Consider the following 13948-nt stretch of genomic DNA (forward strand, 5'->3'; position numbering starts at 1 on the left):
ATCTGCCTAATCCAAATTGTTCCTTACCACTTTTCCATCTCTTATGCTGCTTATGTTGTCCTAATATTTCCAGCTAACCATCAATAAACATTAAAAATTGTATTCAACAATCTTCACCTGTATGCATCCTCTTATCCCATTTTGAACTTCTCCGGAGCCCAGCACTCCTCCCACATGCAGATGTTTCACCTTCAAACCATGAATCTCATTTCCCACTATCACTGTTCCCTAACGGGGAGAGAAAGAGGGAGAGAGGTAAGGGGACAGATGGAGACAGGAGGGACAAAGATTATTATCATTAATAGCTGTATGCAAACAGAATGCCAGAACAAAGATACACGAGGAGCAAATTTGAATACGATTATTTGATCACGTAGAAGAGTAATTTATTTGATTTGCAAATATCAACGTAGTCAACAGGTTTAAGGGATGAACAAATTAGTCACATGGAAGGAAAGGGATTATCAGACACCAAGGCTTGTGTAAAAACTTAACACAATCAAATTGTACTAGTTTACACCATGAAAATAACAAAAACTATATAGTAAAGTCATGATTCTTCTATATTTTCATTTACCACTAGTAGCCAGGTTATAATGGACCTTTTGTCAGTTGAAGGGAGGAGAGTGTGAACTTGCGGGAAAATGGTTTTAGAACTGCAGAGTGAATGATTGACTTTATTAAATAAAAGAAAACAATAACATTGAAACATGGTGGAGCAGGTCAATCGTCAACTGATAACACGCTGACAGGCAACTTAGCTTCCAGCAACCATGACAAGAAAATCAATGAGCCCCAGTTATCAGTGTTTCGGCAGCAGCGGATCCTAAAATGGAGGATGAGATCTGGCTGATTATAGCTGCGCAAATGCTAAAAAATTAAAAAAAGATAATTACTTTTTAATTAGCAGCTAAGATGTTTAATAATTTCATATTTTAAAATATTTTCTGCCCCATCTATGTGTGTTTTACTTGATGTACTTTGAAGAATAACAGAACTACAATAAAAAGATGAACGACATAACTTGCTGGCAGATAATTCCAGAATGTAATCAGCATGAAAACAAAACATGTTACACTGCGTCAGCAAAGACAAAGATGACAATAATACAGTGTGAAAGTGTGTCTCCTTTCCTGTGTGCATGCTACTGTCACATTTGTACATACCTCATAAAAACACATGCACGCACACATCAAACAGACATCATCCAGTACAATTTCACATATCCACCACAGAATATATTTGTGTCTTGAATTCTTGAATTTCTTGAAACACGTCAGTAGTGGCAATCAGCTGTGATAATTTACAATGGAAACAAACTTTTTCAAGATTTCAAGATTCAATTTAAATTTCTAAAACCTTGCGGAGGAATAATTTCGTGCCATGTGCAGAAGCTTTGCTGCTTTGATACAAATACGATTTCGAGATTGTTTATTTATTTGTTTATTATTTATTAGCTAATTTGCTGATATCTTTTGCAGTGCTGAGACAGTGCTGAGACAGTTCTTCACAGTACTGTCTCATAGCAGGAAGTGACGTAGAGGCCTGTGTATATCGAGATTTTCTAGATTAGAGGATATTAAAAAGGTTTCTCTCTCCCTTTCATTCATATTAAATACTTTACAATTCCAATTAGTGTTCACTACTGATTAGAGTGAAAAATGTCGTCCGTCAGAGTATCTGCAGCCAAAATTAAATCATTTCTAAGAATTAGTCTATAAACGTTTTATAAAATGTTTCTTATTGTGAATCTGTTATGTGTATTGTAGGCTTGAGCGATCTTCTCTATTTTCATATCGTCTGATCATGGCTACTTGAGATCGATTGGCGATCTGATCGTTGGGGGCAGTGTTAGGTTGCAGCAAGTCAGTGAAATGTCAGCATGGAAGAAACAGGCTTATTAGCTTTAAGAGAAACCACCAGAAACATCTGTAAATGCACAGTGCAGTGTTTCCCCACATAATTACCATGTAACTGTGGCTCTGCGCGCGGGGGCCTGGGGTGCAATTGATAGCAGCTATGTACAGCGTGCTAACCTCAATTCTAACGTTAACATAACTATCCTTAGCTAGGCTCCTTACATGCTTGCTTTCAACTTATTTGAAGGTTGGTCTTCCACATTCTTCCACAGCTCTGTTTCAATGTGTTTGTGAGAAAGGGAGAGAGACAGAGAGAGAGCAAACAAATGCACACTACTAAGAGGTAAACTTATCATAGGCCATCAAACAAGCATGCAGACCTCTAATTGGATCACCCTGCTAGCAGTTCAGTTGTGTCCTTATTGCTAGATCACTCTGTCCATCCCAAAAACCATCCCTTCAAGGTTTTAATCACGTCTCTTACTTGATAGAGTCCAAAGTCAAGCCGTAGTGTGGCAACGTAGCGTGTCTCGCGGCCACTGCGGACATCTCGCAGCTCCAGCTGGAGGTCATGCCACCGGCCGTCTGCCACCTGAACCTGGTCCAACCGCAAACGCACTGGTCTGGTCGAACCGCGGGTCACGGAGAACACCAGCTGACCATTTATCACCTGAGAGTCATGGAGGAACACATGCACACACAGGCAAACACCAGAAAAAAAGAGAGGTAAACAGGAAGTGTGAAGAAACCTAACCTGTATATAATTCCATGGACAAAATCAGAAAATTAACAATGTTTTGTCTTATATAGAAGATAAAACCACATTAATATTTGACATAAGTATAATGCCAATAATCAACATGAACGCATGAACGCAACAGATTTAGCAGGCCAAGAGGCTTTTTATATCATGTGCCACCTGTAGAGATTTGGCTAAAAATGTGCAGCATTGATTTAAAGTACAATATCAAATTCTTTATGGTGCAAAATAGTAAAGTGTTGGCTTTTATGTTTTGGTATAAATGCAGCTAATGCTTTCTAAGCTGCTGGCAATGGTGAAAGGCAGAAAAAACACTCATGTTTATCCTCTTCAGCAGAGCCAAAACCCACAGTCAGAGAAGCAGAGAGAGGCGCTGGTAACAATGAAAAAGTAGTCTTGTTTTCAGAAACGCCATTGTCTGGTGTGATTTGAAAGATGACAATTATCTCAGTCATGGTCGCATTTGGTAACAAATTTTTTAAGTTCAAATGAAGTACAAGACATGAAAATGGATGACTGCAATGTGAGTGTGTGAGTGTGTGAGTGTGTGTGTGTCTGTGTCTGTGTGTGTGTGCACACCTGGAACAGCAGGCTGGTGTACTGGCCAGCCTGGGCCTGCAACAATGTCCCTTCTTGCGCTCTGGTTCTGAACACAAGGCCGAGGTACCAGGGCGTGGAGATGGTCACGTCGTTCTTCAGGTCCCACCAGAGGGCACTGTTACCCAGGAAGCGATGGGGGTGTGGCATCACTGAGGTGGAAGGTGAGAGAAAAAAAGTGAACAAAGGTTACCGCAATATTAACAGTCCCAAGATGTTATTGTCCTGGGACTGAATCAGCTTACAGTTTTTTTCAATTGCTAACAAGCGTTTACCTAAACTTAAGATACTTCATCGAAACTCTTAACACAGCAACACGCCTACCTCACACAATTAGCCAAATGGCACATTTTCTGCTCAAAACCACATTTTGTTCTTTAAACACCAACTCTAAATTTCAAAATGCAAAAAATCATTCTCTACATACACAAACTCTATCAAAACACAGCAAACCTGATTCATAATCAAATCATTCCAACAAAACACTGGCACATTTTCTTTCCAAGAGGAACAGATGAATCAATCATAGCACAATGACTTTCTAAATAAAAAAAACAGTTGCTGACATTACAAAAGCTGCTTTACTTTTCATGTTTCAGTTCTACCTGCATACAGTTAAACTATGTGAAATTTATTGTTTTGTAATTTTGTTTCCTTTTACTGTAAACCACCCTTTATTTTTGGCAACAAACTATGTAAAAGTGAAAGAGTCATCTTTACTTTATAGAATGTACAGTAGGAAAAAATTGTAAGCAACAGAATTACAGAAGTAAAAGCTTTATTAGCAACATGAAATTGCAGCCAGTGATCAACAAATAATCCAAGTTATGTGGCTTTTGGTCACTGCGCTCCTCCAACGAACGCCGTCTGGCTCTGCCATCCCTAAGCACAAAGCAATCTCAGTCTCTGTTCTCATCTGTAACACCACAATGGTGGAACGAGCTACCCCATGCCTTGAGAGCAGGGGTGTCCCTTTCTAACTCATCGCTTGTGAGAACACTTCCTTTCATAACACGTCTAGCCCCTAACTTCTGTACTTCCTTCTTCGTCTCTTCTTCTTCTATCTCCTTACAATTCTCTTGTATTGATTGCACTATCCTTTAACTCTTACTTCTATCCCGAGGTATTTACCCTATTGATTTTATTGTCACTTTTATATCTTTGACTGCTGCCAAAAAATGCACAGAAGGGAAAGAAACAAAAATGCACAGTCCTGTTCTAATCCATATGATCTTCAGCATCTGGCCACATGTTCTCATCCATCACATCTAATGTCATCTCTCACTATGCACCTGGATAGAAACACTTAAGCTGGTTCAGCTATTCCTCTCCCTGGCCCTTTCCCTCCCCCTCGCCCAACTTTTCCTCTCCCTTGTTCGGAAATTATTCTTTCTTTCTTTCCTCTTTTGTGTTGTTTTGTATCCACATTTGATAAACTCAACTCCAGAAAGTCCCCTTTTTACTGCATCCATCCATCGTCAACCACTTATCCTGCATACAGGGTCGCAGGGGGGCTGGAGCCAATCCCAGCTGACATCGGGCGCAAGGCAGGGTACACCCTGGACAGGTCGCCATTCCATCGCAGGCTTTTTACTGCGTTGTGTACTTAATTGAAAGAACTTCAACACCTGTACACGTCTCTGGCTGAGACTGGAATTAACTGTGGTTGATCTATTTTACCCAAATTACAATAAATGAGCTGTTTCTCAATGTTTCAATGATCAGTTCATTCAGAGATGCTATATAGATTTTGAGCTGCTGTTGTACCAGAAGTAGAGGCTTTATACATTATTTAAGGTTTTGAAAATGATGTCTTCATTTTTCACATGTTGTGTGCAAATGTTGTGTCCCAGGTTTGCAAGCAGCTGGTGACCTGTTGACATGCTACATGTCATTCTAAATCCCTCTCTCACCTCATTTTAAAACATGACATTCTCTTTTTTCGATGTGCTGACTGTTTTTTCCATCATGATGATAAGGATCCTGTTGTGTTATACTAACAGGCACACAAGCACAAAATAAGTCCTGTAATATGCGCTTACAAAAACACAACTACATGATTTCCCCCAAGGGTTAATCGCAATTGCATTCAACACATGCACAACACACAAGTACATGTAAATAAGTAAAACTAACATCTTGAGCCCACCTGGGCTACAAAAGGTCCACTTATGTGAGGAATCAATCAGTTTTTATCTAGGTGCGGTTAGATGCCGAAAATACAGCCAGATATCCAGCTTGTAATAACTAGTTCACATGTGCAGTACCCCTTGATACTATCAGTCTCAGTGTGCTGTGCTGCAGTTTCCAATTAACAAACGTTCCCTTCTTTCCCTTCTGTCAATAACTTAATTTAGGTCGACACTCACCCAACCATCAAACCATCCATGAACATGCATTGCACTTATATTCACAGGGCTGTCGCGAATATGTCGAATGCCTGCAGAGTTTTTTTATGCTGCTTTCTGTGGAACTTTAGTTATTACATGACTACAGCTTTTTTTCACCAATTATTCACCAATTAATGAGCATCCATATAAAAATAAACTGAAGATGAGATCAGAGTCATTTTGCTGCACTTTAAAAACATCACCATGGTCTTGCGTTTTATTGATAATTATATCAAAATGGGGCAATAGATGACATTGTTAAAAGTTGCCGTTGGTTGAAAATACAACATGTAGGACCCTAGGATAAAAACAAACTCATATAGCATCTCACCATGGCTGCAGTCCTTCCCTCCGTACCCTAGGGGACAGTCACAGGAGAAGGTCTCCCAGCTCACCCTGCAGGTTCCTCCGTTCTGACATGGATTGGACTTACAGAAAGGCAGCTTGGCGCTGCAGCCTAGTAGAAGCAACAGAGACAGTTGCATCATCGATCAAGTTTCCAAAAATGTATCACCATGATGTGTGTCTCAGCAAATGCATAAAATGAAACGTAATGCAGTGGTAAGCTGATAAATCATGATATAAACACCTCACATTATCAGCTCTAGCTAAACATTTCCAGTTGCACTTAGACTGAATAGAATTGATTTTGAGATTTTATTGATCACATTTAGAGCACTTCATGGTTATGCTCCTAGCTACATTGCTGAATTGCTGCTCCCCTATTAGCTGGAGCCCAGCTTTAGATCCTCGGGCAGGGCCCTTTTAGCTGTTCTGAAGTCGGCTAAAGACTAAAGGTGACCAGGCTTTTGCAATTACAGCCCCTCACCTCTGGTCAGTAACATCTTTTAAATCACTTCTTAAAACATACTTTTACAAAACAGCCTTTTATTAATTTTAGTGCTTCCTTCCATTTCTATCCTGACCTATATGTCCATTTTATCTGTATCACAGATGTTGAAATCCCTTTAACCGTATTTAATTCTATGCTGCTTGATTCAATTTGTCTCTGCTTTTAAATATTTTTAATGTGTATTTAACCTTGTATAGCACTTTGTAACTGATAGTGCTGTATAAATAATGTTTATTAATCTTATTATTATAGTAGGTTTTCAAGATTCAAACGGACTTTACAGAAGCATCCAACTTTGTTTTTTCGTATTTGAACTTAAATCCATCATTAACAATTTCTGTTACTCTCCCACTAACACTATTGTGGTAACTAAGGTAGCATGTAGAAAATACTGGGAAAATATTATTACTTTATCCTTTATTTCATATAATGGTCATAAAAAGCAATATAAGTGCCCGGTCATCAGTCAGAATGCAAGTGGTTTGTAGAACATTGAAACTGATGCTTCAATTAATTACAATACTTTATATCTTTTTAGTTAAGAAAAGAACTTTGCAAAATGGCATTTGTGGACATCGTAAATGTGTCAGTGCTCATGCTTTTTATGGGGGAGAAATATGGTTAGCAGTACTGACCGGGGAGCGTTCCATTGTTAGCGATAAAGCCAGCCAAGTCCAGCGGCTTGTTGTCAATGTGCAGCTCCTTCATACAGCCGATAAACTCCCTGGTGCCAAATGGGAAGTTGTCTGGTACATTGGGAACTCCACCCAGAAACAATGGACCAGTCAGGTCCAGAGACCTGAGAGAGGAGAAGTAAATAAGGTGAAGAGAAAATGAGAATAAAGAGGGAATGGGGGATTATCCCTCATGGATGGAGGGTAAGCGAGAGGAGAGAGATGAAGGATGGGAGGGTAAGAAAAGAAAAAACATGAAAAGAGGGTATGTGAAAGGCAAAGGGATTAAACAAACCAGATGTGTCATCAGAGGTAAATGTCAAAAGGAACAAGAATCAGAGAATAACAGTGGATGTTGAGGAGAAATGAGATGATGATGTTGTCGAGGGTAAAAGTGGAAACAGCAGGAGAAGAGAGGAATTGAATAGACGAGAAAGTAAAGGAGACAGACTGATAGACAGATGAACAAACAGGAGATTAAATATGAGCTACAGCAAATATCAGGAGAGAAGAGGTAAAAATGGATGACAAGGCAGAGGGAGAAAGAGCCAGCAGTGAAAGGAGGTAGATGTTAGGGGATGTCAACAAGTAGAAGAGTTGCAGGCATAAAAAGGAGACTAAAAACAGCAACAACAAAAGGGAGATGAGGAGGCAGCAGGGGAGACAGATGAACAAACAAGAGATTAAGTTACAGCAAATATCAAGAGGGAGCGAGTTTAAAGGCGGAAGACAAGGCAGATGGAAGACGTGTAGAGTGAAATAATCAACGGCAAAATTAATGTGAGGAGGACGACATAGGGGACAGCAAATAACAGTTCCATATAACCACATGAGCCAGAAAAAAAGGAAGAGAGAGAAACAGTTGTGTTATCATTTTGAGAGCGTTCTCTTTTTTCCCCTCCAATGTGAGTCGTGGTTTTTCTTTTAAGCTCGACGCATGTCACGTGCCAAGCCAATAAACGGCAGGGGAATATGAATTGAAGGAACTTTAAGAGACAAAAGGCGCCAGAGTCGAACAAACAAGAGATTAAGTGTGAGTTACAGCGAACATCAACACAGAGCATCATTAGAAGAAGACGTCAAGACAGAGTAAGAGGAGGGCAAGCTGTTAACGGAGAAATGGAGAAGAGACGGCTGAAGAGAGTGTTGAAGTGTTAGTCTTTGGCCTCTTTGATCAGTCTTCTCTTGTCTCAGCCTCACTTAACACTGACAGAACACAGCCAATGTGATTACAGCTTACAAGGCGAGGCCTGACATCAACGCTATGACAAGCTGCTTTTTAAGTGAATGTGTGTGTATAGATGTGATTGTTGTTCGTTGGCGTACATGCAGACATTAAGTTTGGCAGACACACACCACAAGTAGTAGGACAACAAAACTTTGACACGGTCAAACAGAACAGACACCTAAAAGCAACGTAGTGGATGTAAAACTGTCTATCTGAATTTTTTGGCCAGCCATAAGAGAATGAGTGGGAGAGAGACGGAGACACGACACAGACAAGCAGAGTGTTATGAAAAGAAACTGAACATTAACAGCAGGCAGAATGAGCCAACGGGTAACAAGACCATCAGAGAGATACAGACAGACATGAAGGAGCATGAACACGTCAAACAGTCGCGCTCATTAAAGCTTCAGGTCCCCATAGATTTCTCCTCCAGTCACCTCATCACCCTGATCTGACATGCCCCAAAATCCTTTCCAACAGCAACAGTCTCAGTCAAAATCTTAGCAGGAGTTTGCCAGATTAGACTGCTTAAATCTACATTTAATGGCGTGTTACACATACTTTTTTTTATTTTAAAACACTGATCAGCTAACAAGTCTGTTTAAATCACGCTGATATTGTGAAATTCTGAATGACGTTAAGGTGATAATTTAAAACTAATTTTCAGGAGAATGACCCATTAAGTCAGCATGTACATTTCAATTAGATCAAATCACTCTCTCTGTTCCATGTTAACATAATTTATTGTTACCCAGTAGCAAGCAACTGCTATTATACATCTGGAGGACCTCGGGCAGACGCCGGCAAAGAGCTTATTTGATGGGAAACATCCCTTCCAAAACAGAGGAAATAAACAATATATATTAAAAAACAATAAACCGCTTTTTCCAATAGATTGTGTCATTTCTAAAGGCAATAAATGTCCTTATATAAACTATATTGACACTAAGCCAATTGGTTTCATGCTATAAAGTAGTGGGCACATCTTCAACTGTTTGTAAATGAACCGCCCGTCTAATACAGCAGTTAGTTCACAGGCACGCTAATCAAAGCCAGGCAGTGGTAGCCTAAAAATTAGAGTAGCAAGCTTGTGACCGGGAGGTCATCTGTTCAATCACCGGACCAATAGGATAAATCTGTGTGGTGAAATCTGTGTTGCTCCTCTCTCATTACCACCCTGTAGTGGCTGGTCCAGTGGAGCAGCTAACTGCTGTACTGGGTTCTGTGTAACTGTGCAAATGTGATCAGGGTGTTCCTGCAAAAGTAAGGCTTCCACTCAGCAAAACTTCCCTGAATGAATTAAAGGTTAATAAAATGCCACCAATCAACATTTACCTTTTCATATGATCTAGCAACCTACATACCAACAGTTGCCAGCTGACCAGTGTGCTGTTACACAAACTGACCAGCCTTATCAGTTTCCAGTGAAAACTGCCTTGCAAAATCTGTTACAGTTTCTCTCAGTTGCTTTGGTACATTTGGAATCATCCTTAACATTTGCAAAACAGTAAGGGCATTTCTCGAAACAGGTAGTACAAACAGCACAACACAGTGGATTACCTGCAAAAACCCGTAACTTGCTTAAAATCCTTAGTCTATGTCTCAAAAGTAAATCTTTATGTCAGTGAACGTGTTAGTGATCAGAATGACAAGTCCTTGTGTCACTGTTTACGAACAAGAGAGTGTTCAAGAAATTAGTTAAGCCGTGTTGTCAATAAAACAGTGTAGTCTGTAAGTATTTTCTGATGTAAGCTATGGCTAAGGTTTTGATGACGATGATTGAATGAGAATGAGATGAGAAATTGATTTTATGATGTGCACAAGTGACAAGATGATGTGGAGGTTGAACAAGTAGTTTTGAGAATTTCAATTCTGATCTGAGAAATGTACTAAAGCAGCTGAGAAAAACGTATGTAAATGTAAAGGTGGGGTAAGCAATTCAGGAGAAATCCAGTTACTTGACAAATAACATGATGTAGAGCAAACCTAACATTTGCTAGGTTGTGTGTTAGCCAACTGTGGCAGTTGCTGATGGGAAGCTAATATCCAAGAAGATGAGAAGGTCCCAGAGCCAGCACACCGGCTCTGGACAGCGATACTCACAACTCTTCTGCTACTATAGCTAACATTGTGGGGCAGGGTGTGGGCCACTTTGTTTGTTTGAACGGACAACTAGCGGAACGTGAGGATGTATTGTTGATGAATTTGACAAAAATACGTGTATTTGATTAAAAATGCTTACCCCACCTTTCAGTAACAGATGATGTTCAATGAAGTTTGTCTTTGCAAAGAAGCTAGCAGATCCTGTATAAACACCACCCAAAGCTCATGGTCTATTACTATTCATCGTCTTTCAGTTGCTGCACTGGAGGTAAATGAGATCAAGGAACTAAATGAACTTGCTAATTACTTTAGCTGAATAAATGTTTTCACTAAACTTTATGAGTCAGTTATTTCATTTGCTACTCATAAATGTCAGACATGAAACGATGGAATTCATTTGATGATTAATTCCATATGAAATTCGGCTGTGATAGTAACGACACAAGATTGAGCTATATTACATGGTGCCAGTGCCAATGTACAGTTTAAAACCGCCTTTGTATTTTATATTATATTATATTATTACAAAGACAGTGTTATACTGTAATGTAGTTATGTAATATTGGTAAGTTTTGTGGGCAACAGTGCTCTGACAGCAACTGTAATTGTATTATTTTCAGGTCAGATGAATAGCTACCATTTAAGAGACATGTCTTTATTGTGGGGGCAATTATTCAGATTTGTGGAGCCATGTCATTAAACCTTCTTCATCAATAAGAGTTGACCAGCGCAGGTATCAAAACAGGGGGAAAAAGTTAGAGAGCTAAAAGAAAGATAAACTCACTTCTTGCTGCTGGTCTGTTTGCCCTGTGCAGCACAGCTGTAATTTCCGAGCTGCGTACCGAAGCGAAGAGACAGGGCTGTATCACAGTCGTCAACACTCACTACAGCAATCTTCTCATCTGACGGACCCTGGGCCTCGCCACTCATACTGCGCTTCGGCTGAACACACACAAACACAAGATTGAATACACAGTCCAAAGAAACCAGAACCAACACCATTACACCAGACAACATGCAAGAAACACGCAGCATTTACTAAATCTAGAGTTTATATCATTGCAGTCATACACTACAGCAGAACATTTCCAACACATCAGACTATATTTTGTATCTATGCTGCCACTGCCCATCATGTTAGAAGGAAAAGGGGAAACTTGAGTTAGTAAGACAAGAAACAACAGAAACTGCATATGAGCAAGAAAATAATGCAGTAAAAGCTACAATAGACTACACATTCAGTCTTACTGTCTGCTGGTGAAAGAAAGAAAGACAGAATGAGAAAAAGAAAGAAACAAAGAACAAAGACAGTGTATGTGCATACTGACACACACTCATACTCACATAGCGTGTTGCTGGCTGAGGAAAATGAAAGAACATGAAGAAAATTAAAGGAGATGTGCGGTGAATGTGCATGAATGAAATGGTGACAAGCACACACCCACATAACAGTATACACACCAACACTTTAGCTCAAGTCAAAGTGCTTTGTCAGCATGAAGGCAGATAAACTATTCTGCCGATGCATGAGAAGTACAGTACGGAAAGTAAAATGCAAAACTTCAAAGGATAACTGATCAAATAGACATCTGAAACACAAAATGAAAGATCAAAAGTAAGATCAAAAATCAAAATGGTCCAAGACACACAAACAAACTGATATGTAAACCCACCTTGTTGTAGTAGTGGATGTGAACAGTATGCCAGTTGCCATCGCTCACACCCCCAGGCAGGAAGGGACTCACCTGAGTGGACGATTCACCTGCAGGCAGACGGATGAAAAGTTTGTCAAAAGTTAAGCGGGAAATAATTAATAGGTATATACAAATGGATATTTATTAAAACAGCTTACTGCTGCTTTAGTTCATTTTTTGTTTTTACATGCCATAATATATAAAACACACACAAAAAGTGTAGGATACAGAAGCCCTAAGAGGCCATTGATTCAAAGATTTTTTTCCCTCTGTTTTACCGTAATAACAGGATATCTCGAAATAACGAATATTGTTTTCACGTGGTAACGGGATCATTTTCTCATGGTCTCGAGATTACAAACCAGTAGTTTAACATAGGGGTCAGCAGGGACGTTTCTTAAAGATAATTTCAGGTGGTTTTTAGTGTCACTGGCTTGCTCAGCTGACAGAACACAGGGTTTATAGTTTAAGGGTTGCGTGTTTGATCTTCACTGAAGAACATTTTTCATAATCCTCGTCAACAAAGTTCTTATGAAGAGACTGTTTCACATGCTCACAATAAAGCACGTGCTGGTCTGTGTGCATCCCAGCAATTGGTCCACATCCATCAACCAATGGACTTTTCATTCACCCATCATTCCCAGGCAGAGGAAATTCCTGCGCTTCTCATTCAGGGGAATCCATGTAACAATGCACATTTCCTGACGGCTTTTTCAGAACCTTTAAAATAGCCGTAGGGAAATGTGTGATTGGATTCCCCTGAATCTCTTCATGACAACTTAGCTGAAGAGGATAGTAAAAAACACACAAAAGAAAAAAAGTAATTGAAAGCAGGAGTCGAACACACAATCCTTGGAATACGAGTCCTGTCCTCTGTGCACTGAAAGTTTTTCTGCAATTATCCTAAAAAAACGCACCTGCTAACCCCTGTATTCAGCTATGGTTTTTTATCTCGAGAAAATTATCCCGTTATCACGGGAAAACGGAGTAAAAAATATATTTGTATTGATGGCCGCTTAGGGCTTCCGTAGTAGGCCTATAATAGGCCTATATAGGCCTATTAACATGTATTATGATCATCATAATGCCTATCTCCATTTCATATGCTACCATTTCCTCACATGTGTGCATGTATAATATGTACAAATAACAGCAATTTCTGCACTTCCAAGTAGTAAGTCTTTATTGTCCCAGGAGAGACATTTGTTTTCACAATCTGCACATATTGATGTCTCACATGAAAGACATACAAATACACTAATCAAATACAGTGGACATAGGGTTGCTATGCCAGAGGGGACAAAACTCCTGCCAAAGCCGTGTTATGGCTCTGTTGTTGAGCTCTGGGAGGTCAGGGGCCTGTACTACGAAGCAGAATTTGAGGTTAGCAAGGTAACTTAATGTTTAACCCTGTGTTTTCAGTCCTATGACAGTGGCTCAATTCTTACCAGGGTATATCGCCGTGGTAACTTGCTGAATAACTAACCTGCGCCGGAGCAGGTTACATTGTGGAAAGGATCCCTACAGAGACAGACTGTTTTTTTTAAAGAGTACTATCATTTTTGTTTTACCAGAAACAGTATTATACAATAAAGAAATGCAACCTAAAGTATAATAAACAAATTCATATTAAACTAAAAGGGTAACTTTGGAGACTGGTTATATGTACCGCCCCACCTTTTGCTATTATGCACTTTTTGTGTCATGGATGGATTTATCATTTCATTACTCTATGAAGTTAATTTATGGCAATGTTTGGAAAATGTTTGAGTGTGTTCAATAAATTAATC

The 13948-nt window shown here is 39.5% G+C and overlaps 1 protein-coding gene across 1 annotated transcript in view; it reads right to left on the reverse strand.

Moving 5' to 3' along the window:
• The window catches only part of celsr3 (cadherin, EGF LAG seven-pass G-type receptor 3), a 129692-nt gene that overhangs the window by 58060 nt on the left and 57684 nt on the right, over nt 1-13948 (reverse strand). The window contains exons 6-13 of the mRNA XM_046056226.1: nt 12138-12226; nt 11809-11823; nt 11249-11406; nt 7095-7258; nt 5938-6063; nt 3199-3368; nt 2344-2529; nt 118-228 (exon numbers count right to left, since the gene is read on the reverse strand). Coding sequence (XP_045912182.1) covers nt 118-228; nt 2344-2529; nt 3199-3368; nt 5938-6063; nt 7095-7258; nt 11249-11406; nt 11809-11823; nt 12138-12226 — 1019 coding nt within the window. The remainder of the gene's footprint in view (nt 1-117; nt 229-2343; nt 2530-3198; nt 3369-5937; nt 6064-7094; nt 7259-11248; nt 11407-11808; nt 11824-12137; nt 12227-13948) is intronic.

The sequence above is a fragment of the Micropterus dolomieu genome, linkage group LG08 (assembly GCF_021292245.1).
Source record: "Micropterus dolomieu isolate WLL.071019.BEF.003 ecotype Adirondacks linkage group LG08, ASM2129224v1, whole genome shotgun sequence".
In the NCBI taxonomy this organism is placed as follows: domain Eukaryota; kingdom Metazoa; phylum Chordata; class Actinopteri; order Centrarchiformes; family Centrarchidae; genus Micropterus; species Micropterus dolomieu.